Source organism: Dipteris shenzhenensis, chromosome 33, assembly GCF_047967505.1.
Source record: "Dipteris shenzhenensis isolate YYH24624 ecotype China chromosome 33, Dip_SZ_1.0, whole genome shotgun sequence".
Lineage (NCBI taxonomy): Eukaryota > Viridiplantae > Streptophyta > Polypodiopsida > Gleicheniales > Dipteridaceae > Dipteris > Dipteris shenzhenensis.
This window is the reverse complement of record NC_141628.1, coordinates 23,952,080-23,979,654: the sequence shown is the minus strand read 5'-3', so window position 1 is coordinate 23,979,654 and position 27,575 is coordinate 23,952,080. Positions and strand designations below refer to the sequence as shown.

General features: G+C 47.0%; 1 protein-coding gene across 3 annotated transcripts in view; it reads left to right on the top strand.

Moving 5' to 3' along the window:
• Window positions 1-27,575, top strand: part of LOC147879854 (uncharacterized) — a 214,690-nt gene that overhangs the window by 140,634 nt on the left and 46,481 nt on the right. For 2 of the 3 annotated variants that reach the window (XM_087372036.1, XM_087372035.1), the window contains exons 9-10: window positions 9,518-9,676; window positions 10,001-10,176. In XM_087372036.1, the coding sequence (XP_087228162.1) occupies window positions 9,518-9,676; window positions 10,001-10,176 (335 nt within the window). The remainder of the gene's footprint in view (window positions 1-9,517; window positions 9,677-10,000; window positions 10,177-27,575) is intronic. The other variant, XM_087372037.1, reaches the window with a different exon arrangement.

The following is a 27,575-nucleotide window of genomic DNA, read 5'->3' as shown; positions in this document are numbered from 1 at the left end:
GGGGATCCAGTTTATACAAGACAAGCGTGGCATCGCTATGTCTCAATCCAAGTATGTGCAGAAGCTCTTGGATAGGTTCAACATGCATGATTGTAAGCCTATTGCCACTCCCATGGAGCCAAGGCTGAAGCTTACTATGTATGATGCAGGTGAATCAGTGGATGTCACACTTTACAGCCAGGCTGTTGGATGCCTCATCTACTTGTGCAATACACGGCCCGATATTCAGTATGCAGTATCTCAGGTGAGCAAATATATGCACAGCCCAAAGATAACACATTGGCAGGTTATAAAACACATCTTCAGATATTTTTAAGGCACAAAGTCTTTTGGCTTGATGTTTCCCAGGGAGGGTGACTTGCAGATGCATGCTTACAGTGATTCAGATTGGGCTGGAGACTATGATACCAGGCAGTCCACTAGTGGTAAATTGTTTCTTTTTTGGCAAAGCTTGCATTTCTTGGCTGAGCAAGAAGCAACCTATAGTGGCTACTTCCTCATGTGAAGCTGAGTACAGGGCAGCTTTTACAGCGACAGTTGAGTGTGTTTGGCTGCGACGTTTGTTTACTGATTTTCATCTCTTATTGGAGGGTCATTCTCCAATTCTCACTGATAGTCAGAGTGCTATAGCAGTGGCAAAGAATCATGTGTTTCATGCTCGCACGAAGCACATTGAGGTTCATCATCGTTATGTCAAAGTGAAGTTGCATGCAGGGGAGATCAGTATGATCTATGTGTCAACACATGACAATGTTGCAAACATCTTCACCAAAGCACTTCCACGTGAGAAGTTTAAGGCATTTCGCAATTCCCTAAACTTATCTCCTTTTGGCGATTGATCACTATCTTGTACACCACATGGGCACTGCGGGGGTGTTAGAATTATTATTATATTCTAGGCAGTGGCCAATGTAATGTAATAAGTGGGTTAGGGGCGCTTTTCCTTCTTAGAGGTTTTTCCCCCTGACCACAGTCTAATCTCTAACAACATTTAATGATTAGATAGGGTTTTGTCACTTAGACAAAACCCTCATCTCTTTCATTATACTTCACTTCAGTTTAGTACACTTTGGGGAGTGAACTACGTTCAGCTCACTCTCTCCATTTTGCTCACTCTTGCTCTTGCTTCGCGTTTTCTCACAGCTTCATGCTATCACTCTCTTGGGAACACAATATCTTTGCTGATATCTTTTTGGTGGTTGTGTAGCTCTTCTGTTGGTGTTATGTCCCATGAAAATGCTTTTTTCACTCTCTTCTCATCTCACTTTGCTCACGGCTATGGAGAAACTAAAGCATATGTAATAGAGCCCGAAATTCCTAATCGACCAACCTGTGGCTTGTAATTATGCTATGACTCAAAACAGGTCTGACTCACCAATGCCTTTATTGGAGCAGCTATTGGTGACATTTGCTCTATGATTGCAGCTTTTCAAAACGTCTTTGATTTTTTCGTGATTCAACATGCACCTGGCCATTTCTTTAAGGTTTGTTTTTCTTTTATTCCAATCCATAATCTTGAGGACTGTAGTGTTGTGAATTGTGATATCTCTCAAATCAAGACTTCATGATTTCTGAAGCTATCATGGATTTTGTGGTTTCCCTTCCTAGTGGAGTTAGTGGTCTCTCCCAATGTTTGCTGCAATTGATCAACTATCATGTCACACATAGCTGCTCTTCGTCTTCAGCACGTTTGGGTTGTGAACACGGAGAGCCTTCATTGGGTCGTTGGTCTATAATTATAGATGAGAGAGCCACTGATCCATTGTGGAAATGATAATTATGTGGGGGGTTAAACCACTAACATAGGTGTGATAGGATCCAAGAGAGCGGACTAGGTGAAAACAGTCTGCCACCAATGAGCCACCAGTTTCCTTTGCTTAAATGACATAGATTGGTCACCAATTCATATTCCTCATTTATATTGGCACCCGTCATCTCCTCTTCACTGGCTTCTTTACGTATTTTCAATGCCATTTTTGAAGTAGATTGAATTATCACAAGAGAGCTTATTGAATCACTTTTTTGAATTTGTTGCAAGTAGACTGAGGAAAGCCTTAACATTTTGGGAGCTCCTCTTGGGTTACTCCACTTGGCAGGGGTTATGAAATCCCTATGCCAACACAAGATTCCTTTATATTGTCCATACCCCGTCTCTCCAAAGAGGAACTCTCTTCATTGAGAAGATCTCCCAGAGGATCATACATGGCACGTGGATGATCACCCATCTAATCAGCTTGCACCATGTCCTCATTATCTCACGGTGTCGATACTATTGGGAGGTAAGTGGATGCACATACAAAAGGCTACATGCGTGTTTTAGAGAATGATCTCATTTCTAATCTAAGCCTCTAATAGTCATTTAGTGGGACCTCATTCATCCTCTTAGAGGGATTTGGGAATGACTCCATGGTGACTATAGAGAATCTCAAGGATGTTGAGAGTATTTTTTGCAAGCTTAGAAACATCATGTCCTTTTCTCTACCCATGCTTGGTATTGATGGAGGCATCACTCCGTCTTGGCCTCGTTATTTGTTGCCTAGGCTTTCTAAGTTGCTTTGGCCAGAGCTATGCAACCAAGGAAACAAAATCTCTTAATCGCTCTCTAAGTTTTAGCTTACACAAGTGCATCACCCCCCCCCCCTCCCCCCCAAAAAAAAGAAAAAGGAAAAAGGGAAAAAAAGAGAGACTTCCATTAAGCCAGAATGAAACACTGAGAGCAAAGCTCAAGGGAGAAGTCCATCATGCGAGGCACGAGAAAAGAAACCCAAATAGGGCAAAATCAAGCTCTTGTGAAAGAGCTAGAAAATAACCAAGGTTGAGGCTGATAGTGCAACCTCAACCATGTGGGGGCTTCCGAGAAGAATGAGGACCCGCTCCACTCCCTCAAAGAAAAAAAATCCTTTCAAGGTTCTTGTCCTATCCGAAGACCCCTGACCACAACCTTGCATTATAAGGCCCTACGTCACAAGTTTGGATCTATGATATTGAGACCCCAAGGTCTCCCATGCCACTTTGGCTCTAGTGTCTGCCAAACCATCTAGTCCAATCCATAGAATGTTTCTATTCATCATTATTTATGGGACTGCAGATAGGCAAGGACCATTTGGAAGGGGATGACTAGTCTTCTGAGCACTTTTGTCTCTACTCCCTTCTTATGACTTGGGGCTCAGTGGCTTGGCTTTCTCTCTTGAATTGTCTCAGGTGTTTTATGAGAGGCGTGACTCTTCTTGGTCTCTCTTAGTTTGATGATAGTTAATTGAGTCATGCTCTTTGGATGATGTTCCCCGCTCTGCTTACAAACCTACACACGCATCAGTGACCGCTTATTAGGAGATTGTGGCAAGCATTTCAGCATGGCACATTTGGAGAGCGAGATATACAGAGGATTTGGATGGCTCCCAGGTGCACCCTTCATACACTTTGGCCAATATATGGACAAATATTGTACAGACCTTGAGTGCATACGGGGATCTTCCCGGGCAGCTTTTGCCATGAGGACTATTTTCGTTAGGGAACTGAGTGGCTCTCTGTTTTTCTCGGAGTCCTCTACAAGGTTGAGGTGGCATTGTCAGCCTCAACCTTGCATTTTCTCTAGCTCTCTTAGATGAGAACGTTATTTCCCTTGCTAGGGTGTTTGTTTTCTCATACTCCACATGACGTACTTCTACCATGAGCGTGCTCGTGGTGTCTCTTTCATATGTAATAGAAGTCCTTTCTTTTGTTAATTTTTCTTTTTTACCTAGCAAACTTAAATAGAAGCCCGTTCTTTATTTTAAAAAACATAAGAGAACTCAAATCCCATGGCAAAAGCATTTTTTATAATATTTCCTCTTTTGGGAAGTTTCAAATTGGGCTATGCAGAGTGGCTAGTGCCTTGTCATTCTACTCTTGGATTTTGAAAAGACATATGACAGAGTAGATTTGAGTTTTTTGGAAGGTACACTTGCACTCTTTGGATTCTCAGATGCATGGATTAGAGAGGTTTTCTCCTTTAACAGATCAGCTCCTAGCGAGGTGCTTATTCGAGGATAATGTGAAGAGAGGTTTCAGATTTCTAGGTCAGTTCGTCAGGGATGCCCTCTTACCCCTTCCTTGTATTTATTTGTGGCCGAAGCAATGAGCAGGATTTTGAGATCCCAGGTGGACATTATTGGGCTAAGGCTTCCTCTTAGACAAGATGAGGAGCTCTTGGTATCCCCATAAAGTATTTGTTGGGGAGTGGGAAGGGATTAATGCAGGGCACTGAGAGAAAAGCCTCCCCTTCTTTTGATACACGCTTAGTAATGCCAGTAGACTCCAGCTCAACTTTAGAGGCTAGAAGGCCAGTGGAGCTCCTCATTGGGAGAATTTTCAAATTTCTATCGATCTGCATAAATAATTTTGAAAGAGACTCTGGAAATCCCTCAAGAACTCAAAAAACACTTTTTTCTTTTGGTTCTCTATTCACGGAGGGATTGCAGTGAAATAGTGGAGGTCAAGGCTCGGGGTAAATTCTACATGTTCTCCTTGCCTCTACTGATGAGTCTATTTAGCATTGCCTATTGGACTGCAGAAAGGCGATGATCCTTTGGAAGGAAATTTGCTAGACTATTAAGCACCCTTATGCGTAGCATGGCTCTCTCTTTTGGGGTCTCATGTGTTCTACGAGAGACATGACTCTTCTTTGGCTCTTTCGATTCGACAACATTTGGTTGAGTCATGTTCTATGGACGATGTTCCTAGACCTACGCATGCATCTATGGATACTTTGTGGGAGATTTTGGCGAGCATATCAGCGTGGCCTCTTTGGAGATCAAGATGTACAATGGCTTTGGATGGTTCCCAAGTCCAGCCCGCACACACATTGGCTAGTAGTATCTAGACATACATGGTACACACTTTGGTAGCCATTTGGGGGGCCTTCACAACCATCCTCTTCCAGAGGAATGTGCATTGGGAGTTGGGTCTTAGTTGATGGTCTACTGAGCTGACACTTCTTCCAGAGGATGAACACACTACTCTGTACATGACTCATGGCTTTTACCTGTCTATTTGTCGGGGTTGAACCAGGTTCAGATGCAACATCACTCGTAGCAACTTCAAGTGTTGAGACATCTTGTTGTGAATCTGTTGTATCATTACTAGACCTCGTTAAATGCAAAGACCAATTTGAAACAAGAAACGTGGTTGGGTTTAAAAGACTATCCTCGTCAAATTTCACACTGCTAAGCACCGATCATACGGCTCATATCCTTAAAAATATCATACAAAAACGCATTCAACACTTTAGTTTCTGGTTTGCTCATCGAACACATGACCAAAAGATTTAAAGCCTAAGATCTGGAAGTACTAAGATCTGGAAGTACCAATGTTGGGTTTGCAACTAGGCTAGATCTCTCCTGACGAGGCATTCCAATGATTCTTTGTCTTGAGATAATTAATTACATCTGTAGCTATGTTGATTGCCTCTTCCTTTAAAAATCATTCTCATCGTATAACATACATCTTCTGCCATCACTCAATGTGCGATTCTTTCTCTTTGCTATCCATATTCTTTGGGCGAAATGCAGGAGTGTTAAACTATTTTGTATACACTTTCCTATTGACAATGGGCATTAAATTCTCTGACCGACACTCCCCACTGTCGAGTGTGAAGCCTCCCAAAATGAGAGGATATTCTCAAAGATGCTTTGGCCATGCACGAAGCCCATTTGTGTATCATTGCATCAAGTGAGGCTCTTACGCATGGTTTCACCAATGCTGGAATGCCTTGCTAAACTCTTTATCTGGCATCATCTCTTGCAGGTGTGTCCGAAGTTACTGAAAGGTGGGAGGCATAAAAATCTATAGCTATGCGTAAGGCGGCATCAGGACCTGACTGTGAAACCCTCTTTGAGTCAATAAGCTGAAAACCCTCTCTCTACCATGTCTCTGGCAAAGAGTAGAGAAGAATTGTTTGGACACTCCAACCCCCGTCTGTACCCAAAAGGACTCTTGTGCATGAAAGGCATACTTTGCTCTTTGATCTAGCAATTTTTGCTAATGAGCCATTGCCGCAACAAGGCACTCTTGAATCCAAGCACCCATTGGTGATTTTCGCTCTTCCTTTGCAGGGCTTTAACTTTGGTCTAAGACTAATCTCTTGTTTGAGAATCTCAGCTCTTACGGTACTGGCAAGAGTATGATTATAATCACTAATACCAAAGTGCCACATAAGAGGGAGATGCCACTCCACCCTGCAAGTGAGATACCAAAATTTTCAAACCATTCTCCATGAGGCCCTCCTCTACATACAAGGCATCTGGAATCCTAGTACAGGCTGAGGCGTTTTAAGTGAGGCTCATAAACCACCATTATCACCGGAAAATGATCCAAGAGAATTCCCCAGTGCAATGCATATTGAGTTGCCTCTGTCTAGTGCCCAATTATTAACGTAAATTTTATCTATCTGCACATGGACGGGCATTTGCGTGCTCCTGTTCAACCATGAGAACAGGAGTGAATGAGGCAAAGAGTGAAAGGTGTCTTGTGTCCAAGTATCTCTACCACTAAACTTAAAAAGGAAGGCATCCCAAGTTGCTTTCTCTGACGAGTGAATGTCACCTTCTCTCCCCCCCTTTTTATCTAAAGGCAACTGCCATGTTGAAGCCACCTCCTATGTTCTGTGAATCTCCAATGATCCATGTTGAAGTCACCTTCAATAATCCGTGAATCTACAATGGGGTCCCAAGAGAGAAGTTCCTTCTAGAGAAGGATACGTTTCTCTTTATTGTTCCGGGCATAAGGGTTGAGAAGACCAACCTTACATCCCCTAATCAAAAGAATAATCCACTACACTCTAGAAGATGTGATGATACCATGTCGAACCACAAGGGGGAGAAAAGAATCTTAAATGCATGTTCCTACCGTAGTGCCCAAGCAAGTGACCAAAAGGTATGACTTGAAAGAAATTTATCCGACTTTGCACAATCTCTGGCATCCAGTGTGTTCTTGGATAAAAGACCGATAGAGCATCTAATGACACCTGGATGAAGCTGACTATGAATAGATGCCTTCGGCATGGCGATGTGGTACATGACCGAGGCCCTCAATATTTCAGCTAAGAATCCTCATCGACAAGAGGAAGTAGGCTGGAACACCTTTCCCTACCTCGTAACGGAAACAGATCCCTCTTGAGGGGACGATCTCTAGGAGTAATGTAGGGGAAGGAGGGGAGGGAAATCTATAGGGGAAAGGGCCCCCACCCCATCTAGAAGGTGACGCCTTGTCAATAGGAATACCAATAACAACGTCACCATATCTAGAGGGCACAAACTCTTCCACATCAAAAAGTGCCAAGGGAGAGAAAGAGTTCTCTAAAACAGGCCTAGTGCTAGAGTGCGTAAGATCGCTGGTCTCAAAAAGGTGAAGAAGCAAAAGCCACATACTTTCCTCAATCAATGAAGGGAGACTAAAGAGGTGAAGAGGAATGGGGCTGCTCGGATGGAAGAGTAGTGCTTGGAAGAGGATTTGGGGGAGAAACATATGTGGCCACATCTAAGGCTAAGCTTGGGGCGATGCTGGCTGCAACTTGAGAAGGGTCCAGAGGATCAATTGTCATGAATAGAACCGGAATAATACTAGTTGCGATGGGGGCAAGGTTCAGGGTAACAGAAGGCCCTTCCTAATCTGCAGGGGGTGAGGGCGCAGCAACTCTAAACCGCTACCCAGCGCAGGGTAGCAGGTGCAAGACATGCAGTGGGTGCCAGACAAAATGGCGGTGCCACAAGAACACACTGTCGAGGATAAGAGGCCACACCAGAAGCTTTCTTGGGCTCTTCTTCTTCTTTGGGCAATCTCTACAAAAATGCCCAAAGGTCCAACAAATCCGACATTTGTCCCGCCTACAAGCGATCTTCGCTCTCTGCTGAAAGAGAACGATTAGGTCGCTAGATCATGATGTGGTCATTGAAAATGTTAGGTTCAGAACGATAACCCAAACTCTAGGAACCCCATCTGATTTGATTGCCTCTCCTACTGAAGAGGATAAACTATGGAGGGGGGGGGGGGGCAGTGGATCTCAATGACTAAGCTTTGATCATGGCAAGGAGCTGATGGTACACCTGAGGCACAACTAGAAATCTGACGATTAGAGAGGTTGTCTGCCTGTCCTCCTCTATTGGGTTGAATCCAGGAGACCAGCTCTTGAGGAAAATCATGGAACCAAGCACTAGGAGACTAGTCTTGAGCACTGTGCCAGCAGCTCCAGGAGTGTCAAAGCTACCTTAAAGAAAACTCATCCCAAAAGTCGAATATCAATGACGTGTGGGGTCAGGTCCTAAGGTAAGGCCACAAGCATCCAACCCCTAGCTAAGGTTGGACCCATGGATGTGTGTGAAGAGGGTGGTCACGCTCTAAACTCCACATCCTTTTGCAGTTGCAGCAACTTGTCTTTTGAAAAAGTACATGTTCTCACAGCTGGTAGAAGTGGACGAGGATTGACTGGATGGTTGGCCATTCATCAATCAAGGGTGGAAGGCAGACTCAAATTGTTGAAGAATCCATCCATCATTTGGAGATGGTTGAAGGGAGAGGGTCGAGCTGGAAATCCTAAAGGACAACTTAAGGGGAGGAAGGACTGTGAAAGGTGGAGGGAGGGGCTGCAAGAAGGGGAGGGACGGGGCAGAGGGAGGGGCTAAGAAGGGGCTTTTGCAGCTGCTGATGGCAGCAAAAATGGAGCTCTTCCAGGCACAAATTTGAGTTCTTTGAGTGGCGCAGGTCTTGGAGCAGCAGGTGACCCGTTTTGCAGCTGATGCTTGCAGCTATCCCCAGGTGGAAATACAGTAGAGCTGTGTGAATTGAAAGTCAGCTTTCCTGGCCTAGATTAGCAGGCGATTTGGGGCAGATTGTAGGCGCACGTCCTTGAGCAGATTTGCAATTTGGAGCAGGTTGAACCTGGAGCAGAAAGTTTCTTTTGGAGCAGGTTGAACCTAGAGCAGAAAGTCGCGATTTGGAGCATCTTGTTGAGCAGGTTCTGGAGTGGGTGAGGCAGGGAGGGAGGTGAGGAGGCTGAGGGGCTGAGTGTGGGCTGAGAGGGAAGGCAGCTCAGCAAGGTGACTAGGGAGGGAGTGAGCACGATGGGGAACAGGGTGCAGCTGCATGTTCCAAGGAAGCTTGCTTATGTATTGTTTTCCCACTTTTAGCAAAACATATTTTTAAAAGACTATCGTGGAAAGTAATAGTGCAATATAATTTTCTGAGAAAAATACCCTTGACAGGATGCCTTTACAATAACTTAGGCATAGATATGCTGATTGAGTTGTCTTACCGAAACACAAAGGCAAACATTCCCCTCTGGCCCTCTAAGATGATATCATTTTTTTGTTAGTGGTGAAAATTATTATTTCATCTTGAGATCGCCATTGATGCCTACTGTGATCCTATTAAACTAGAAGTATAGTCAGCATTTCTTGTGTCACTGGATGACAGATGTGTCATAGAATTAGTTCATTATGTGACTCAAATATTCTGTTTCCTTTTGTCTTGATTATATCTCCAGCTTATTCAAATTTGTCGAAGGACCGGAAGACTCAATGAAGCATCAGTATATCTCCAGAAACTTGAGAGTGCACAAATGTCGCCACAAATGCACGGGGGGCTCTACTTTTGCAAGGGTTTGGCAGCACGCTATTCAAATAGACCTGCTGTAGCCCTTAAAGTACGTAGTCATTTTTTGTGTGCTGAATTTTAAAACAAAATTTCCCTTCCATATAATAATGTTGCAGAGATGTTTTTATGTTCTCTTGTCAAAATCTAAACTAATAAACAGTCCCGATCATCATTTATACATAAATCTAAAATAGGAAAACCTTAATGATGATTTGAATCTTATTTGATATTGATTGGGAATAGGTCTAAATTGTGGACTGTCTCGAATAGTAAAACCACGTTGACCACATAATTAAATGTTATTTTTTGAATAGCCAGCAACAATTTCAAACTTTTATTGTGACTTTGTTATGGAAATACATCCTTTTTGCAGAATCTCAACTGTTGTAGATCAGACAGCGAGTGGGGTAAACCTGCAGTGTTCATGATGGTTGAGATATACCTCAACTTTGATGAAGATGCAACTTGGGAAAATATCTGCAAGGAAGGAAAAGTGAAGATCCCAACAGAAAGTTTAAAAGCGGCTGAAAATTTATTGAGAGAGAGCAGGTTTCTCAGTTGATCATTTGTTTCTTTAATGCAAGCATGGTTTTGGAAACATTTTTCTGCTCACAGCTTCCGGAATCCTAGAACCATTTAATTTTTATTACAATATAAATACATAGGGAGCAAGATGGTTTTCCTTTATAAAGAAGGATATCACGATTGAAGATGACCTCAAAGGACTAACAGCTGAGATACTACTCCATTTTTAGCATGCAACTCCTCAAGAAGGCCTGAAACTGCTCCTGCTCCCCCTTGCACCCCCTCCTCCCTGTTGGATTGGATGGGGCTCTGAGAGCTAACCCTAATATCTTCGATACTACAGTATGCTCCAATGTCCTAATGACTCTCCTTTTTGGCAGAGGTTCGAGATTGCAGGCAAACAAAATCAATGTTGCATACGTAGGACCTTTGGGCATTTCCCTACAGATTGCCCAAAGAAGAAGCAAAGACCCAAGAAGTATTATAGTGGTGCCCATCCTTGCCCTCATCAGAGTGTTCCATCGGCACCTTTTGTACGTCTAGCACCCGCTATGTGTGCTACACCTGCTGCCCCACGTTGGGTTGTAGTTAGAGCTAATTCTCCACCACCTACAGATCAGGAGGCCCCTTCTCTTGTCCCAGATCAGATCTAGTTGTGGTATGTGATATCGCAGTTTGGGATGGGCAATGATGACCAGTTTAGGGTGTGGCCAATGATGCTCCTAACACAGTTTTAATTGAGGCTAGTGAGGATGTTCCTTTAGATTCTATTTCAGATTCTAGCCTTCTGTCCGAGCAACCCCAACTCTCTAGAAACCCTTGATTGATCGAGGGAAGGATGTGGGTCTTGCCTTTTCAGCTCTCTTGCAAGTAGGGATCGTACGGACTCCGATGGGGAGCTTGGTTCAGAGGAACCATTTCTCTCCTTTGATTGATTTTGGAGAGGTAGAGTTTGTGCCTCTACCTTTCGTGATGTGGTTCCTACTTTTCCTATTGATAGAGTGTCCTATTGCACAGATGTGGGGGTTCTTTCCCCTGTGGGTTCGCTCCTCTCCACTATAGGAGATCTTCTACGCAAGAGGGAGATGTTTCCACCACTCTACTTCTTCCCACCCATGAGGATTGTTAGCTAGAATCTTCGGGCCTTTTAGTGGACCTCATTGCTGCCGAAGGCAGCTGAATTGTAATAGGCTTCATCTAGGTATCACAGGACTTTTTGACATTCTCTTTATCCAAGAACTCAAGCTGGATATTACAGATTGTGCAAATTCAAGCAAACGGCTATCTGGTCATACCTTTTGGTCTCCTACTTTGGACACTAGGAGAGGAGTGTGCAATTTAGTTTTAGATTCTTTTCTTGCATCTTCAAGGCAACTCGCGAAGGTTTTTTAGAATGGCTCAGATTGGGCATTTTGTATTTTTAGGTAAATTTTTAAAAAGGACATTAGAGTCTCATAAGAAAATAAGGACCATTAAAGATGATAACATTAGCCTAGTAGAAACTCTTATTGAATGAATCACAAAAAACAAGAGTGACTGTGGTTGAGTGTGAAAAGCATCATCTTACCAAGCATCTCTGCCACCGAACTGAAATAGGAAGGCATTTCATGCTGCTCTCTCCAAAGAGTGAATCCCACCTTCTCTGCCCCCTTTTTTATTTGAAGGCATCTCAACCATGTTGAAATCTCCTTCAATAATCCAAGAATCTGCAATAGAGGACTAAGAGAGCAGTTCCTTCCATAGAAGGACGGGGTCCCCTCTAACGTTTGGGGCGTATAGGTCTAGCAAGCCAACCTTACATCCCCCAATCAATAAAATAATTCACTGAGCTCTAGAGGGAATAATAACCCCGTGTCCACCACTAAGGGGAGCATAGCGGAAGAAACAGAAATGCAAGTACCTCCCCTAATACCGAGAGCAGGCGACCAATATGTGTGTCCTGAAAGTAACTTGCTAGACTTAGCACAATCTCTGACATCCAGTTTGGGTTTCTGAAGAAAAAGTATGTCTATTGAACCAAACCGAACACGGCTCCAATAGAGGGAAGGAGTCCATGGTATACCTATGGGAGGCCAGGGAACCTGATGAAAAGAGAATATCTTTTTGTGACCAAACCGAAGATGGCTCCAATAGAGGCAAGGACTTGGTGGTATACTTGTGGGAGGCCAGGGAATTTGATGAAAAGAGAAGTGAACCGACTATCCTCTTCCCCACAGGATCAAAGCCCAAAGAAAAGGGCATCAAGAATATTCTTCGAGATCTAAGTGCCAAGGGACTGGCCTTGAGCACTGTAGGCAGCTGAATCCGGAGAGTCAAAGACCACCTAGAAGAAGCCTTGTCCTAGCAAGCGAAAGTAACTTGCAAGATTTCCAAGTAACGCTGACAGCATCCAGTCCCTTGCTTGTAATCTGGAAGGATGGGACCCATGCATACGTGCGAAAAGAGAAGTGGAATACTCAACCTCAATGTCTTCCTTGAGCTGCTGCAAATCGTCTGTTGAAAAAATAATAGTTTTCGTGGTCGGTGGAAGCGAACATTGATTGATTGAATGGGATCCATTTGTCGATCAGTGCGGTGAGGCCGACTCAAATACAATGAGCTCCGTCCGACCCTTTTTGTGAGTTGGGGAGAGCCTGTGAAGGGCAGGGAGAGGGAAGAAGAAGCTAGGAGGGGCAATGAGAGGAGAGGTGGAACAGGAAGGGGCAAAGAGAGGGTGTAGAGGAGAGAGGAGAGAAAGGGAGAGGGGGGGCTGAGAGGGAAAGGGGCTGGTAGGAGGCTAGGAGAGCAGGGGAGGGGAGGGGAGGGGAGGGGTTCGGTAGGCGGAAAGAGAAGGTGGGGGCGGGGGAGGGAGAGGGAGCTAGGAAGGGAGGGCGGAGAGGGAAGGGGGCTAGAGGGGTAGGCGGAGATAGCACGGGGGGTAGTAGGGGTAGGCGGAGAGGGAGGGAGGTCTAGGGGGTGAGGGTAGAGAGGCTAGGGGGTAGGCGGAGAAGGTAGGGAGGTAGGAGGTAGGTGGAGAGAGGGCTAGGGGTAGGCAGAGAGGGAGGGATAGACGGAGAGGGAAGAGGGGAGAAGTGGGGCTGAGAGGGGAGGCTAAGGGGGTACGAGAAGGAGAGGAGAGGACCGGCTGAGGGGAGGATATGAGGCGAGAGGAGAGTAGGGGCTGTATGGGAGAGAGGAGAGAGGAGACCTGAGGGAGGAGGGATGAGAGAGAAGGGCAGCAGGGGTCGAGGAGGAGCACCAGCCCATAATGAAATGTCAGGTGTTAAGTGCAGTATGTGTTCTTAATGAAGCAACCTACCATTATGTATGTAGTAGTAAGAGATACTATTGATTCATTGATAGTTAATGGATCTAGATGGAGACAAAGTCTTGATCATTAGAAAGTTTGCAACATGGAGGAGGTTTGTTTGGGGCTGATTATTTTTAGTTTTTAATTTTTCATGGTGTGAGCTTGGGGGCATGTCCCAACACTACATGTCTATATGCCATATAGAGGGAGGCATGTTCCCTCATCTCGTTTTACATTCACTAGGGATGGTGAATGATTTTAGTGCCGGGGAAACTGTTGTAGGCCTTGTGGGAGAATGGAGTAGGAGAGGCCTACATGAGGATAAAGTAGAAGAGTGCCATGTGGCAAAGGAGTTATCCCACGTGTGATGGGGTGTGGCGAGGCCTTGGAAAAATGGCCATACTTGTATTTGAAGGGGTTGTTTTCTTTGGGGAATAGGATCTTCATTTGAGCCTTATCTTGTTTCATCTGTTTGCACTATTTTCTTTTAGTCATTTGTGATATTAGGTTGCCTTACCCTAGGGACTAGGATAGTTTGGAGATATGGACACGAGGAGGACATGGTCACTATCACCCAAGCACATGGCCATGCGTCAAGGGTCTTCATGTCACGCCATCCACCTCTGCAAGACTAATAGGTGGCACAAATGTTCATCCAGCGGCGCCTTGTCAGAGACTGTGTGGCTACAAGCAATGCACATGGAGTAGTTACGATGCACCAAGTTGGCACAAGCTGGCCGTTGTAGAAGACATGAAGAGATTGAGCGTGGGATGGCTAAGGATGAAGGGACAGCCAATAGGGGGGGAGGGGGATTTCCCGGCGGGGAAGGCGAGGGTGAAGAGGGGAGATAAGGGGATGGAGATTCATTCATCATTGTATGGGGATTGAGAGGGAGAGACAGAGAGGCTAGAGATAAGACTCACTCCAGAATTTGAACAGACAAGGGAAAGTCATCTAGCACCTCCCTTTTAAATTAATCTTTTCACATAAGAAAGCATTTCTTTTACTTTGAAAAAAAGAAAAAAGCCATGTCTGGCAACTTAGGTTATCTCAAGAAGCACAACGAGGGTTATAGCTCGCCTCTGTAGGCACCTTGGTGCTCACATGGGACATGGTAGCTTGGCTCACATAGGGCATCCACAGTGAGAGGGGAGTTGATGGAACATCAAGAGATCACCAAAAGGTCCCCAAATAGTGTCCTTTCCTACATACTTAGTGATGGTGTTTGGAAGATGGTATCTAGTATTACTGCTTAGCACTGTTGATTTGCATGTTGTACCCTAGTGATGGGGGGATAGCATACCATCCTAGAACTTTAGAGCATGGTGCATATTTTGCAAGGCTTGGCCTATAGGCAGCTTTTACATGCTAAGCGATTGAGGAAGCCATTGTTTGTATAGTCTCCCACACTAGTTGTTATTGCTATGAGCTAAAACCTTGAGCACAAGCCGTAAACAAATGATTGTATTGGTACCCTTGCAGATAGTTGATCATTGTATATGATTTTTTGCAAGCATAAGATAGAAGGTTCTTTTTTTTTGGGAGGGGAAGTAAGTCTCACTGTCATCTACTAGATCATTTCTAATAAGCTAGCTGCATTATGCACACCGGATCGTCCAAAGTGAGATCTATAGAGAACTCCCCATCTAATGAGGATACTGAGAATTCACGCACAAGGATTGGTGTGTGAGGGATCACAGGTAAAGTCTCTTACAGTATGGACTTGAGACAGTCCACTCAAACAGTTCACAACCTCAATAAAGTAAGCATTGCCTGTTGAGGCCCCACATAATGTTCCACCTTAGGTTAGAGTCAAAGGACAATGGGAAGAATCTGGCATCAAATGAAAAATTGCCTTCAAAGTTTGCCTCTTAAGTGCAAGCCCATAGTGTCACGGGCATCTACAAGCCCATGGACATGCTAGCCGGTGCCAACATAGGCAACCAGGTCATAGCCATGTTGTAGGCTATGATGCAGATGCAACAAACAACAGATTGAGGCTCTCTTCACACGCATGGCCCAGCTTCAGGAGATGCGGAAAGATCGTGAGCAGTAGGCCACCAAAGAGCGCTAAAGACTCACTCAAGAGGAAAAAGAAGAATGCGATCAGGAGGCTCGGGAAGCAAAAGAAGAACGCAATCAGGGAGCTCGAGAAGCCCAAAGGGTAGCTTGGGAAGCAAAAGAGAACATGATTGTCTGAGGGGAGGGGTTCCTATCCTTTTTGTATCTAGTTTGGTCGGCTGGAAGTCTCCTCTCCACTCTCCCTATGTACCTCCTAGTTCTCTCACTCGCTCCTTCAAGGGTATCAGAACTACTCGGCTTAAGAACTCTCTCCTCTAGGACCCTAGAACTCCACTTCCCTCTTGCTACTCAACACCAGCAGTGTCACACCGTGATCGCCATAAACTGTCTAAGGGGAGGGGTTCCTATCCTTCCGAAGGTGTTACCGGAGGCCACAGGCCGCTGGCCTAAGAAGCATGAGTGTTGCAATGCTCTAATGCAATGGATGGCGCAAAGTGCACCGTGCAATGGTGTGCGCATGTCGTAGGCTCTACTGTAGTGAACTACGACGTAAGAGTGCACTGTGCTAAATGACAATCACATGAGAACTCCACAACATAAGCAGAAGAAGAAACCTCGTCATAAACTAGTGAACAATTCCCATATCAGAAAGAGACAGGAAAAATGAGAAAGTGACCAAGATGGCCAAAGTACATATCATTGGATCAGCATCTACAGGTCACAAGTCGCAAGTCACAAGAACACATAGGTCTATCCCCATAGTAGACAGAGGGGTACACACGAGTCTCTCCACACTCTCTCCTTGGTGAGCTCGTAGCTGCAGCCTCTATCTCTCCTCACACTCTCCTTTCTCTCGCTTCAATGCCAAATGCCGAATGCTCAATGCTGAATCTCCCCCCCCCCCTCTCCACCTTCGCCTTCCTCCTCATCCCCACCTTGGAGGGTCCCTTCTTCGCTAAGAATCTCCCCCTTTCTTCCCATTGGTCATCCTCCTATCTCCTTAGCTGTTAAGGATAGCCGTTGCACCACTGGCTCTCTTGATGGCTACGGCGACTTCCTGACTCCCTGATTCGCTAGTCTCTTCTAGTTAGGATGGTGTAAATTCTCCATAAGCAGCAATAAATCTTGGCTTTTTTGGAGTTTTGTGAAAATTCCACGAAGCACAAAGAAAAGGGATACCATGTGCGAAGCTCGCTCTCCATGTGCACAGCTCTCGATGAGATCGCCTTAGGCATGGTACTCCCTCGTGTCGTGTGGCTGACCTGTGTCTGACACATGGTCGACATGTGGTCAACGCCTATCAACATGTGGTCTACGCCTATTGTCATGTGGTCAGGGGTGTTTCAATTGTAACAGTTTCCCCCGCCACTATCATTCACCGTCCCGGTGAATAGAAATGGAGGAGGGAAATCGTCAAAAGAAAAAAAGAACTTACAAACCATTGATATGGTGATGCAGTAGGAAAAGAAAATTTTACAGACCATGTGGCTAGCCTTGCAAGTAATACCAAAATTTGTATTAAAATGAAACAGTGAAAATAAAATGCTGCTTGATGAGGTACAGCATGGAAAATTGTAAAAACTGAGTACATCATGAGGATAGGACACCATGATATTTACAATGAGAGCCAATCAGCCTGTCAAAAATCTAACAGTGCAAAAAAAAATCCATTACTAAGGGAGGTCATCAGTAGCCTTCTCTTCTGCCGCCTTCACCTCTGCCCTCTGTTTTGTTGCAGTGATATGTAGCTCTGTAACCTATGCCTCAGCCATCTGCTCTATCCCAATCATATGTAGCTCTGGATGGTGTGTTTCCTCCTCAGCCTCAATCGTGTCCATCACGTTTCTTAGATTTTCATACTTGGTCTTATAGCGGTGGTATCGCCGGTAGTAATGATCTTTTTGCCCTCGCAAGGTGGAATGGGAATTCTGGAGGGTGGCCAACTGTGTCCGAAGGTCTGTGAATTCTTCCTCCATGGATAAACGCCTCTTTTCCAATTCGGCCACTCTAGAATCTGATTTTCCTGGGCAATCTGGGAGGAAGACAACGACTCCTCTAACTGTGCGATCTCCTACTGAAATCTGGTTACCTTTGTGAGATGCTGGCTTTGCAAAGTTGCCAGAGCTGTTGCATGTTGGTTGTGTACTGTTGTCATTTTTGCTTCCCATTCCTGCTTGTGACTGTGGTGGCGATCTCAAGGGCAGCCCACTGAATGTTCCAAGCGATGTCACGCTCGTGAATAGCTGATTCCTTCTCTTTCTACCACCTCTCCTCCTGTTGCCGAAGTGTCACCTCTGTGGCGCGCTGTTGGGCTGCTTGAGCTCTCTCGAATTCTAACTTCAAATGTTGTTGCTAGGAGAGGAGATTATGAGCATAACCTGTTGAATTGAAGACGGCTGTCCCCAGTTGCGTGAAAGTGTCATCCATAATACGCTGAGCAAGATGTAGGGACCTTTTCATCTAGGCGTACCTATCGCTGTAATTCAGCCTGTCAGCCAAATTAATCACATCCCCCAATTCCTCAAACATGTAAGGGAGAGTGCCCTCTTCCTCCGTAGACAGTTTGCCTGTAGGTGCCAATCGATCTAAGTGCACAAAACATGTCGGGGCCCTAGAGGTCTTCCTGTTTTGTGCGAGGCATTCTTGTAAAGGAATGGTGAAGAGTTGATTCTGAGAAATCTCTCTCTGTATCTGGTGATCTCCCTGATGAACAACGCTAAGCAATACTGATCCTCATACTCCATAATCCGAGAGAGAGGTCCAAATCCGTGCCCAAATAAACAGTGAAATCTGCCACGGATCTCATAATATAAAGGGCATCTGCAAACAAAGTGCTCCTTAGTCTCCACCTCCCCCATAGTGCAACAAGGGCATATCCTAGTCTCTCGCCTGGGTCTATGTCCGGTAGCTGTACGACGCATCCTGTCGGCCTCAACGTCTAATATGTGGGAAGATACCCTGAGCTGGCCCAATCCTGAGTGAGTGCGACATATGAGCGCCGATATATCCTGGGATATGATGAAGCCATCCTCTGAAATCCTGAGAAAATGGTCACGATATGTGGCCATCTTCGTAGGAAGCTCCGTGGGATGAACCCAAGTGCGAAACGTGTGTAGCTGCAACAAATCTGCCCTGATAACCTGACTGAGCTCATGTCGAGTGAGAGGGAGGCGAGGGGCATCTATGCTATATCGAAATGGTGGCAGCCTATCCATATCCAAGCCCAATGAGGTGAGCCATGTGGAGAGTGTGTGGTACCAACAAAAAGTATGACCTCTCTCCGCTAACATCTGCGAGGATGTTAGTGCTAGCCACGGTAATCGTGCTCTGCGCTGAGTCTCCGAGCGCCCTGATCCTATGCAAGTATGTAACTGACTGAAATGCTGCATCTAGCGCTAGGGGTGTAGCTCCGAACTCTGGGAACATAATCTGATGCGGTACCGTGGGCTTCGCTCTGATCAATCTGGAGAACATGATGATCTGTAACCTCTCTACTCGTCTCCAATCTGCAACACTGAGATCTCCTGCCCAAAAGGGGCTAGCATACATGGTTGCAGGTCTCACCAGCGTATCGAAAAGTAAGGACTTCGTGTCGGGATGCTGAAAATGTGACTGTGCACACTGCCTCTCGAGAAGAGCCAAGGCGGCATACCCTCTAGTGATCCTATCTCGTGCTGCATGCGTCATGGTGAAGACTGGACCTCTAAATGTGGCACCCAAATATGTATACTCCCTGACTAGCTCCACCTCCTGCCCATCAAATGTGAAAGAGAACTCGCCTCTCCTATAAACCTGGTATGACGTGTTGAAGACCATGACTTTGGTCTTCCCAAGGTTTACAAACAACCCTCTGTCCTGACAAAAGCTATGGAGTGCATGGAGATGTGCCTGTAAACCCTGCTGGGAGGAAGAAATAAGAACCACGTCATCTGCATAGAGGAGAATCGGTATCGTGGATCCTGCCAGTAAAGAACCTGTACCACCCATCGTCTGTATGTACATCTCTAACTCATCGATATAGAGACCAAAGAGTGTCGTAGACAAAGGACACCCCTGCTTCACCCCTATCGTACTGCGTACTTCCCCCGACAGCCCCGCCCGTGTCTTGACTCTACCTGTGACTCTCTCATACAAAGCCATGATCGCCCATTGAATCTCCCCACTGAATCCCAAGTCACGAAGTCGCTGGAAGAGTCTGAAACGCGGCACAGTGTCAAATGCCTTTCTGAAGTCCACGAAGCAACAATAGAGCCGTTGCTTACGTGACTTCGCCTCCTCAATCAAAGCCCTGAGTGTGAAGATATGATCTAGAGTCGAGTGCTCTGCACGAAATCCTGCCTGCCCTCTAGCTCTCATGCCTGTCGCCTCGGCATGGTCATTTATATGTCCTTCTAGAATGGTCGCATAAATCTTGGCCATGACATGGCCAATCATAATGGTCCTGCAGTTCGACGCCTCCAAAGGATCCCCCAACTTGTGTATGGGTACTATAGTATTTTCTAGCCAACTAGGTGGAAGACCTGTACAAATGGACTCATTAAAAAGACGGGAGAGGACTGTAGCTAAGGCATCAATCCCATGGATTACATACTCCGCTTGCAATCCATCATGGTCCTTAGCTCTCCCAATCTTCAAACGATGAACTACTGCTCGGACACTACTGGAAGAGAATAAGGCAGAGGAGGTGGGTCTAGGCACATGGGTGGTCTAGAATATCATATAAAGTGGAAGTATAGGCAAGCCAAACCTGCGGGTCTGTAAGAGGAGTTTGAGATTTCAAGCGAAGGAATTTCTTTCAGAATTCCTTGGAATCACAGCTGAAAAGTAAACTTCTCAGCTCCTCCTCATTTCGGGCTAGAAATTGGCGCTTTTTGCGTCGCACGAAACGCTTGTAACTCTTCTTGGACTCAATGAGGAGGGGAGACTTCTCTTGTGTCTCAAGGCGAAGCTTCCTGCGGAGTTCTTTACACTCCTCATCATTCCATCCATTACAAGGCACAAGGACCGGATGTGTGGCAAGTGACGGGGAAGGACTTGTGGGCTGCCGAGATGATGGAGGTATGTACAAGGTCCCACCGATCGTGTGTGGAGGGTAGGGCATCGAGAAGGTGCGGACGGAGAAGCTGGCTATAAATATCATCGAACTGGTGGTCAAAATGAACCTCATAGTATGGCTGACGCTCATGATGTCTAGAAGGGGGGGCATGAGGAATCTGGGTAAGAATAAAGTGCAGACGTGCATGATCGGCTGAAGGCATAAGAGGGTCGACTGTGAGGTGAAAGTAGCATACTGCAATAAACAAGTCTCTCAGGGGGGGTCTCCTGATCCATACCCAAAGATATCTGGCCCAATGGTCTCTCCTCACAACTGTGAGTATCGATCTGAGATGCTCTCTATAAAGAACTGCCACACCGCCAGATCCTCTGACTCCTCCTGATCGTCTAGTCTGCTGTCGAAAGACAGACTCCCAGGCATGTCCTGTCACCTGCGGCAAGCCTCTCTCTGGGCTCTCATGGGTCTCTGTAAAGAAGACGATGTCCTGATCAAAAAAGGCCTCTCGTAAGTTGACAGGCTGAGCTGTGAGGGAACCATTACAGTTCCAAACTGCGAAACTCAAGCTATCTGGCAGGCTACGTGTCCCATAGGCCTCGTGTCGTCAACTGTGGGCTCCAGCCGGTCTAGATCGCATAGCTCCTATCAAAAGTCTGCCCTCTTTGATCACGGCCCACTTGCCCTCACGACGGGCAACATCCCTCTGTGCAATGAGACGTCTATGCTCCTCCCACTGAAGAGCTGTAAGGTCCTCATCCATGTGAATCTGTGGATGGTCCCTCAATCTGGATCTCCTCCGTAATACTGCAAGACGGGCCTCAACATCTCTGAATTTGATGATAAGTGGCTGGTGCCGTGCTGGATCCCGGCCCACTCGATATGCAGCTACTATGCCATGATCCTGAACTCCGAGTGTCCCAGATATGAAATCTGTCGCCTGATCCATGGCTGATCTCGTATCTGATCGCTCAACTCTGCGGATGCGGATGTTGAGGGCCTTCTGAGCTCGCCGCTGACTCTCGGCAATAGTCTCAGAGACTGTGGTCTGCTGGGCCTGTGGGGCTCTACGCACAACGTCCACCCACTCTGAGGTCTTCTGTACCTCTGTCTGCAGTGTGGCCAGCCTCTCCTCAACTGCTGCACTAGCTGGAGGAGCTACATGCAGCTGCTGGAGGCGATCATCGCATGCCACAACATGCTCCTGAATGCGTGCCTCCAGTTGCACTATGCGCTCAGCATGTGTCCGTAACTGGATGTCCCGATCAATATCTTTGGTATGAAGCTGGCGAATATGGGAGTCCTGATCAGATCTATGACTCTCAACTGTCGATAGCTGAGCAGTCAGTGTGTGTATCTGTGCTGTGAGAGACTGAAATCGCAGCGCCCTGAAGTCTGCAAGTCTCCATGCACTGCATAACTAAATCTCTCAAGCGCAGATTATCTGCCAGGACTGCTTCTGCTGTGGAGGGTGAAGGGGAGAGGGGGTACAAGGATGAGGGGGTAAGAGGGTAAGAAGGCGAGTAAAGGAGGGCTGCAGAAAATGGAGGTCCTGAAGAGAGAGATCCGGTAGGAGGAAGTAGGGAGTCAGGGACCGAAGAAGAGCCTACACTAGGGGAGGAAGGGGCTGAAAGGGAGGGTAGGTGGGAAGAGGTGGGAAGAAGCTGGGTAGGGACTAGGGGAGGGGAAGGAGAGGAGGGGGGAAGAGGCTGGGTAGGGAATAGGGAAGGGGAGGAAGAGGAAGGAAGAGGATGGGTAGGGACTAGGGGAGGGGAGGAATAAGCAAGGGAAAGGGCTAGGGAGGAATGAACGGGAGCAAGAGGAGGAGGTGAAGCTGAAGGAGGGGGAGGAGGAGGATTGAGTAGAGGAGGTGGGTAGGAAAGGGTTGGAATTGAGGCAAGGAAGGTAACCGGAAGTGATGGGGGAGATGGAAGTAAAGGAGATGGGGTAGGAGCCATAGGAGGATTGAGTAAAGGAGGTGGGTAGGAAAGGGTTGGGGTGGAGGCAAGGGAGGTCGTTGGAGGTGGTGGGGAAGGAGATGTTAAGGGTAAAGAAGAACTTGCCTCTTCAGCTCTTGTACTGCTGCCTATGCTTTTATCTTTCTCTACTTTTGCTCCTTGGAAGGCCATTGTGGAGCTCCTTGTTTGTGGCATCTCCTTAGTCCTGGAAGTGCTGAATTCTCTGCTCAAAACTGCCTCTTTTTGCCCCTTTTTACTCTCTGGAAACTGTTTCCTGCACTTTAAGGACACCCTGTTTTAAGTCGCCGCATAGGGGGGGGGGGTGCTGAGGGTGCCTGTTAAGGACACCCTCCTGCTGCCTGCTGCTCCCTGATAAGGGCACTTGCTGTAGGGCTATTCACACAGGGGGGGGGGGAGTTTAAGACTTTCCTTAAACCCCCTTCCCCTCCAACAGCCAGAATCTGGCCCTTCCATGACCTATTTTCTGCCTGTGTTTGGGACTGCCTCCAGCCAGTTTCTGGCCCTTTCACGACCACTATTCTGCCTGTGTTTGGGACTACCTTTTCGGGCTGTTTACAGCCCACTTTTTCGCACCTTCCAGGGGGGCTGAGAGAGAGCCTTGCACGAGCTGAAGAGGAGGCTTCTGCGTGCTGAGGGAGAGGCTTGCGCAGGCTGAGGGGGGCTTGAGAGTGAGCTTGGGGGCTGAGGGTGAGCTTGTGGGCTGGGAGAGAGGGCTTACGGGCTGAGAGGGAGGGTGTGGGCTGAGGGTGGGCTTGCGGGCTTAGAGAGAGGGTGCGGGCTGAGAGGGAGGGTGCGGGCTGGGGGAGAGGGCTTACGGGCTGAGAGAGAGGGTGCAGGCTGAGAGGGAGGGTGCGGGTTGAGAGAGAGAGAGAGAGAGGTGGAAAGGCTGAGCGGGTGAGGGGGGGCTGAGGCGAAGAGGCTGAGCGGAGGGGAGGCGGAGCGGGAGAGAGGGAGGGGAGGCGGGGGGAGTAGCAAGTAGGGGGGAGGGGAGGGAGGAGGTAGCAAGGAGGGGAGGGAGGGGGCAGCAAGGAGGGGAGCAGGAAGGAGGAAGGGCAGCAAGAGAGGTAGAGGGTGGACACAGGGTGGAAAGAAAAGGGTTTTGTAAGAGACGTGTGGAGATCGACATAGTGTGGAAAGGGAAGGGTTTTGTAAGAGAGAGATCGGGGGTTGAACATAGGGTGGAAAGGGAAGGGTTTTGTAAGAGAGAGGCGGAGGTGGACATAGGGTGGAAAGGAAAGGGTTTTGTAAGAAAAAAATTTTATTCGAATCTTCGGAAGACCGATGGGTCTATGAGACTGAAAGAAAACGTGATACAAATCACAGTAAGGGTGGAGCTACTGAAACGAGCATCATCACCCATGCTGAATCCTAAGTCTGATCATACATAATCAAATACATTTGGATGTAACAATGAAAAGAAAAGGACTGGAGCGGAGCGGAATCCTCCGTATGTCATGTCGCCCTGGCTGGTGCATAGCCAGTGATGGGACGCTGGCGACATGACAGAGGGGGGGGGAAGAGAGAGGTGGGGGTTTGGACATAGGGTGGAAAGAGGAGGAGTTTGTAAGAGAGAGCTGGGGGGTTGGACATAGAGTGAAAAGGGAAGGTGTTTGTAAGAGAGAGGTGAAGGTGGACATAGAGTGGAAAGGAAAGGTGTTTGTAAGAGAGAGGTAGGGGGAGGACAGAGGATGGAAAGAGAAGGTGTTTGTAAGAGAGAGGTGGGGGGTTGGACATAGAATGGAAAGGGAAGGTGGTTGTAAGAGACAGGTGGGGGGTTGGACATAGAGTGGAAAGGAAAGGTGTTTGTAAGAGAGAGGTAGGAGGTGGATAGAGGGTGGAAAGAGAAGGGTTTTGTAAGAGACAGGTGGGGGGTTGGACATAGGGTGGAAAGGGAAGGGTTTTGTAAGAGACAGGTGGAGATGGACATAGAGTGGAAAGGGAAGGTGTTTGTAAGAGAGAGGTAGGGGGTTTTGTAAGAGACAGGTGGGGGGTTGGACATAGAGTGGAAAGGGAAGGTGTTTTGTAAGAGAGAGGTGGGGGGTTGTACATAGGGTGGAAAGAGAAGGAGTTTGTAAGAGAGAGGTGGGGGGTTGGACAGAGGGTGGAAAGAGAAGGAGAAAGTGACACGGGATGAAAAGAGGAGGCCGCACTTAGAGAGAGAAAGTGACACAAAGTGAAAAGGGGAGGTCTCACTTAGAGAAAGAAAGAAAGAAAGAAAGAAAGAAAGTCTATTAACGTCCACAGGAGACCAAGAGGTCTATGGGACAACATGAAAGCCATCTAGTACATCAGCTTAGGGAGGGCGCAGGGCAGCTCCCGAGGAGTGCAAAAGCAGCTCCATTTATTTAGAGAGTACCTATATTGTAGCCTAGATAAAACATACACACATATATATAGTTGGCCTTACATCAGTTTAATATTGAGAGTCTTTTGGTTTTGATTTAAACTCTCTAATGAGTGCTATCCTGTCCCGGTAGACTGCCCATTTACCATCCCGGTAGACTGCCCATTTACCATCCTTCCTGGCAGCCCGAACCTTTGCTAATTCTTTTGCCTTATCCTTTAGTTGAGCCTTGGTGAGTTCCTCGGCTATCCATATCTTTGTCCCTTTTAGCTTGTGAGATTGTCACAGAACTTTTATACGTATGTCTCGTGAGTTGAACGTAATGATAGCATGGCCATTACGTTGACCGATATGAACTACTCGAGCTTCAGTGTCATCATCTGGGTTGTCAGGATTGTCATCGGCATCTGCTATCCAGTCAACACTAGGCATGGCTGTTTGGACATGTGCTAAGGTATCACTAAAAGATTCATCTTCTTTATACCATCCATCTGGAAGCCCCCCAATTTTGATTTTCAAAGCATTATCCTTTCTAGCTGCATGTTCTTTAATCTCTTCCTGAATATAAGCTTTGTTGACCTTTGCATCAAACTCCACAGTCACTTCTTGCTTGGCTGTCTGCATTTCAGTATGAACTAGATTCTGACTGCAGAGACTAGTTGGGAGGTAGGGGGGGAAGCATTGCATGACTTTATAACCTCGTCAATGACTTCCTTCTTACCAGGTCCTTCCAAGACTTGAATTCCAGCTATGGCATCTGTTAGCTGCATCCTCAGCTCTCTCACTTGATCCTGTAGGAAGTAAATTTGTTCATGATATCCAAGAATTGGTCGGTCAAAAAGACCACCTCGTTCATATATATGTGCATACGGGGAAGGCGTTCTAGTTGCCACTGTGGAGTATCTAGCTTTGTTACTGGAGGCTGCTGGGGTGGAAGGGGTTTTTGAAGCGGAAGAAGGTAGGCTGGGCCATGCTTTGCTGGCCATATCTCCTGTTACCCCCTGGCTGAGCTAACCCCCTAGTTGGGCTAGGGGTTCAGCCCAGCTAGGAGAGGCTACGGGAGAAGGGGTGGAGAGGCTATGAGAGGGGGGGCGGAGAGGCTACGAGAGGAGGGGGGCAGAGAGGCTATGGGAGGAGGGGAGTGGAGAGGCTACGGGAGGGGGGTGGAGAGGCTACGGGAGGGGGGGAGCGGAGAGGCTACGGGAGGGGGAGGGGTCGGAGAGGCTACGGGAGGGGGACGGAGAGAGGGGTGGTGGAGAGGCTACGGGAGGGGGGGGGGGCAGAGAGGCTACGGGGAGAGAGGGGGGGGGGGAGCAGAGAGGCTACGAAAGAGGGGTGGCAGAGAGGCTACAGGAGGGGGGAGGGAGAGATTGACACAAGAGAAAGGCAATAGCAACTACATATTCCAGGGGAGGCCTCACTTAGAGAGAGAAAGTGACATGGGGTGAAAAAGGAAGGCCTCAATTAGAAGGAGAACGTGGCACGAGATGAAAAAGGGAGGCCACACTTAGAGAGAGAAAGTGACACGGGGTGAAAAGGGGAGGCCTCACTTAAAGAGAGAGAGTGACACGGGGTGAAAAAGGAAGACCTCACTTAGAGAGAGAAAGTGACACGGGATGAAAAGGGGAGGCCTCACTTAGAGAGAGAAAGTGACACGAGGTGAAAAAGGGAGGCCTCACTTAGAGAGAAAGTGGCACGGGATGAAAAGGGGAGACATGCCTCACTTAGAGAGACATTTTGACCAATGTCCTCCATGTCGGCCACTAGACGATCATCAATGTTCACTGCAGTACCATCATTGTCCTCAATACGATCAGTGATGTCCACTATAGTACCTCTAGTGACCATTCTCTTATACATGTGTGGACTATTGCAAAGACCAAAGGGCATCCTTTCGTAAACTAGTTCAGCTAGACCCTGCGCATGTGGTTTTGGGTGGACTTCTGATACTGCAAGTAGGTGTTCTTCAGGATCTTCTTGTTGGTATAGTTTCACCATGTTGACGGCTAAGGAGCCCAAGGCTCCCATTCAATCCAAAATGACAGCTTCCTCATCTTCTTGATCAGCTCCTTCCAACAAGTAGGTCAAACTTTTGAATTCTTCCAGGGTTGTCTCCTCATTGATATCTTGGTCACCACCCATGGGCCAGTCCCCACAAGCCCAATGCTCCTCTTCGGCTCCGGCTTGTTCTTTAAAATCCTTCTTTCCCAGTTCTATTGGTATGTGCCTTGTCTGTCCTGTGATCGTATCTATTTCGAGGGATGTGGATCCCAGGGGCAACCGAACTTCATCAGTTGACCAGTCCTGAATGGCCTTTGCGGACCGCAACCATGGCCTACTAAGAAGTAGAGGGTAAGTCTGTTCATTTTCGGTCATATCAAGGACAACAAAATTGGAGAGAAAAGTTACTCCACCAATCTTCATGTGAACACCTTTTACTCTGCATTGATCAGCCATGCATACTTGAAAGTGAACATCACTTGTCAACTTCAACCCCAGTTTTTGGAGTGTACCTTTCGGCACAATGTTCACGGCTGCCCCACCATCAAGGAAGACGTCCTTCAGCTCCACCCCATGAATCTCCACGGTGAGCTTAGGACTTTGTTCACAAGTGAGGGCAGCGTAGGCAGAGCAGTGGTCCAGTGTAGACCCATGCTGAGCCAGTAATGTCTCTGGTGTTGGCTCACGCAGAGTAGATCCCTTCTGTCGACCTCCTGGGAGGCGGTTAAGAAATGTAA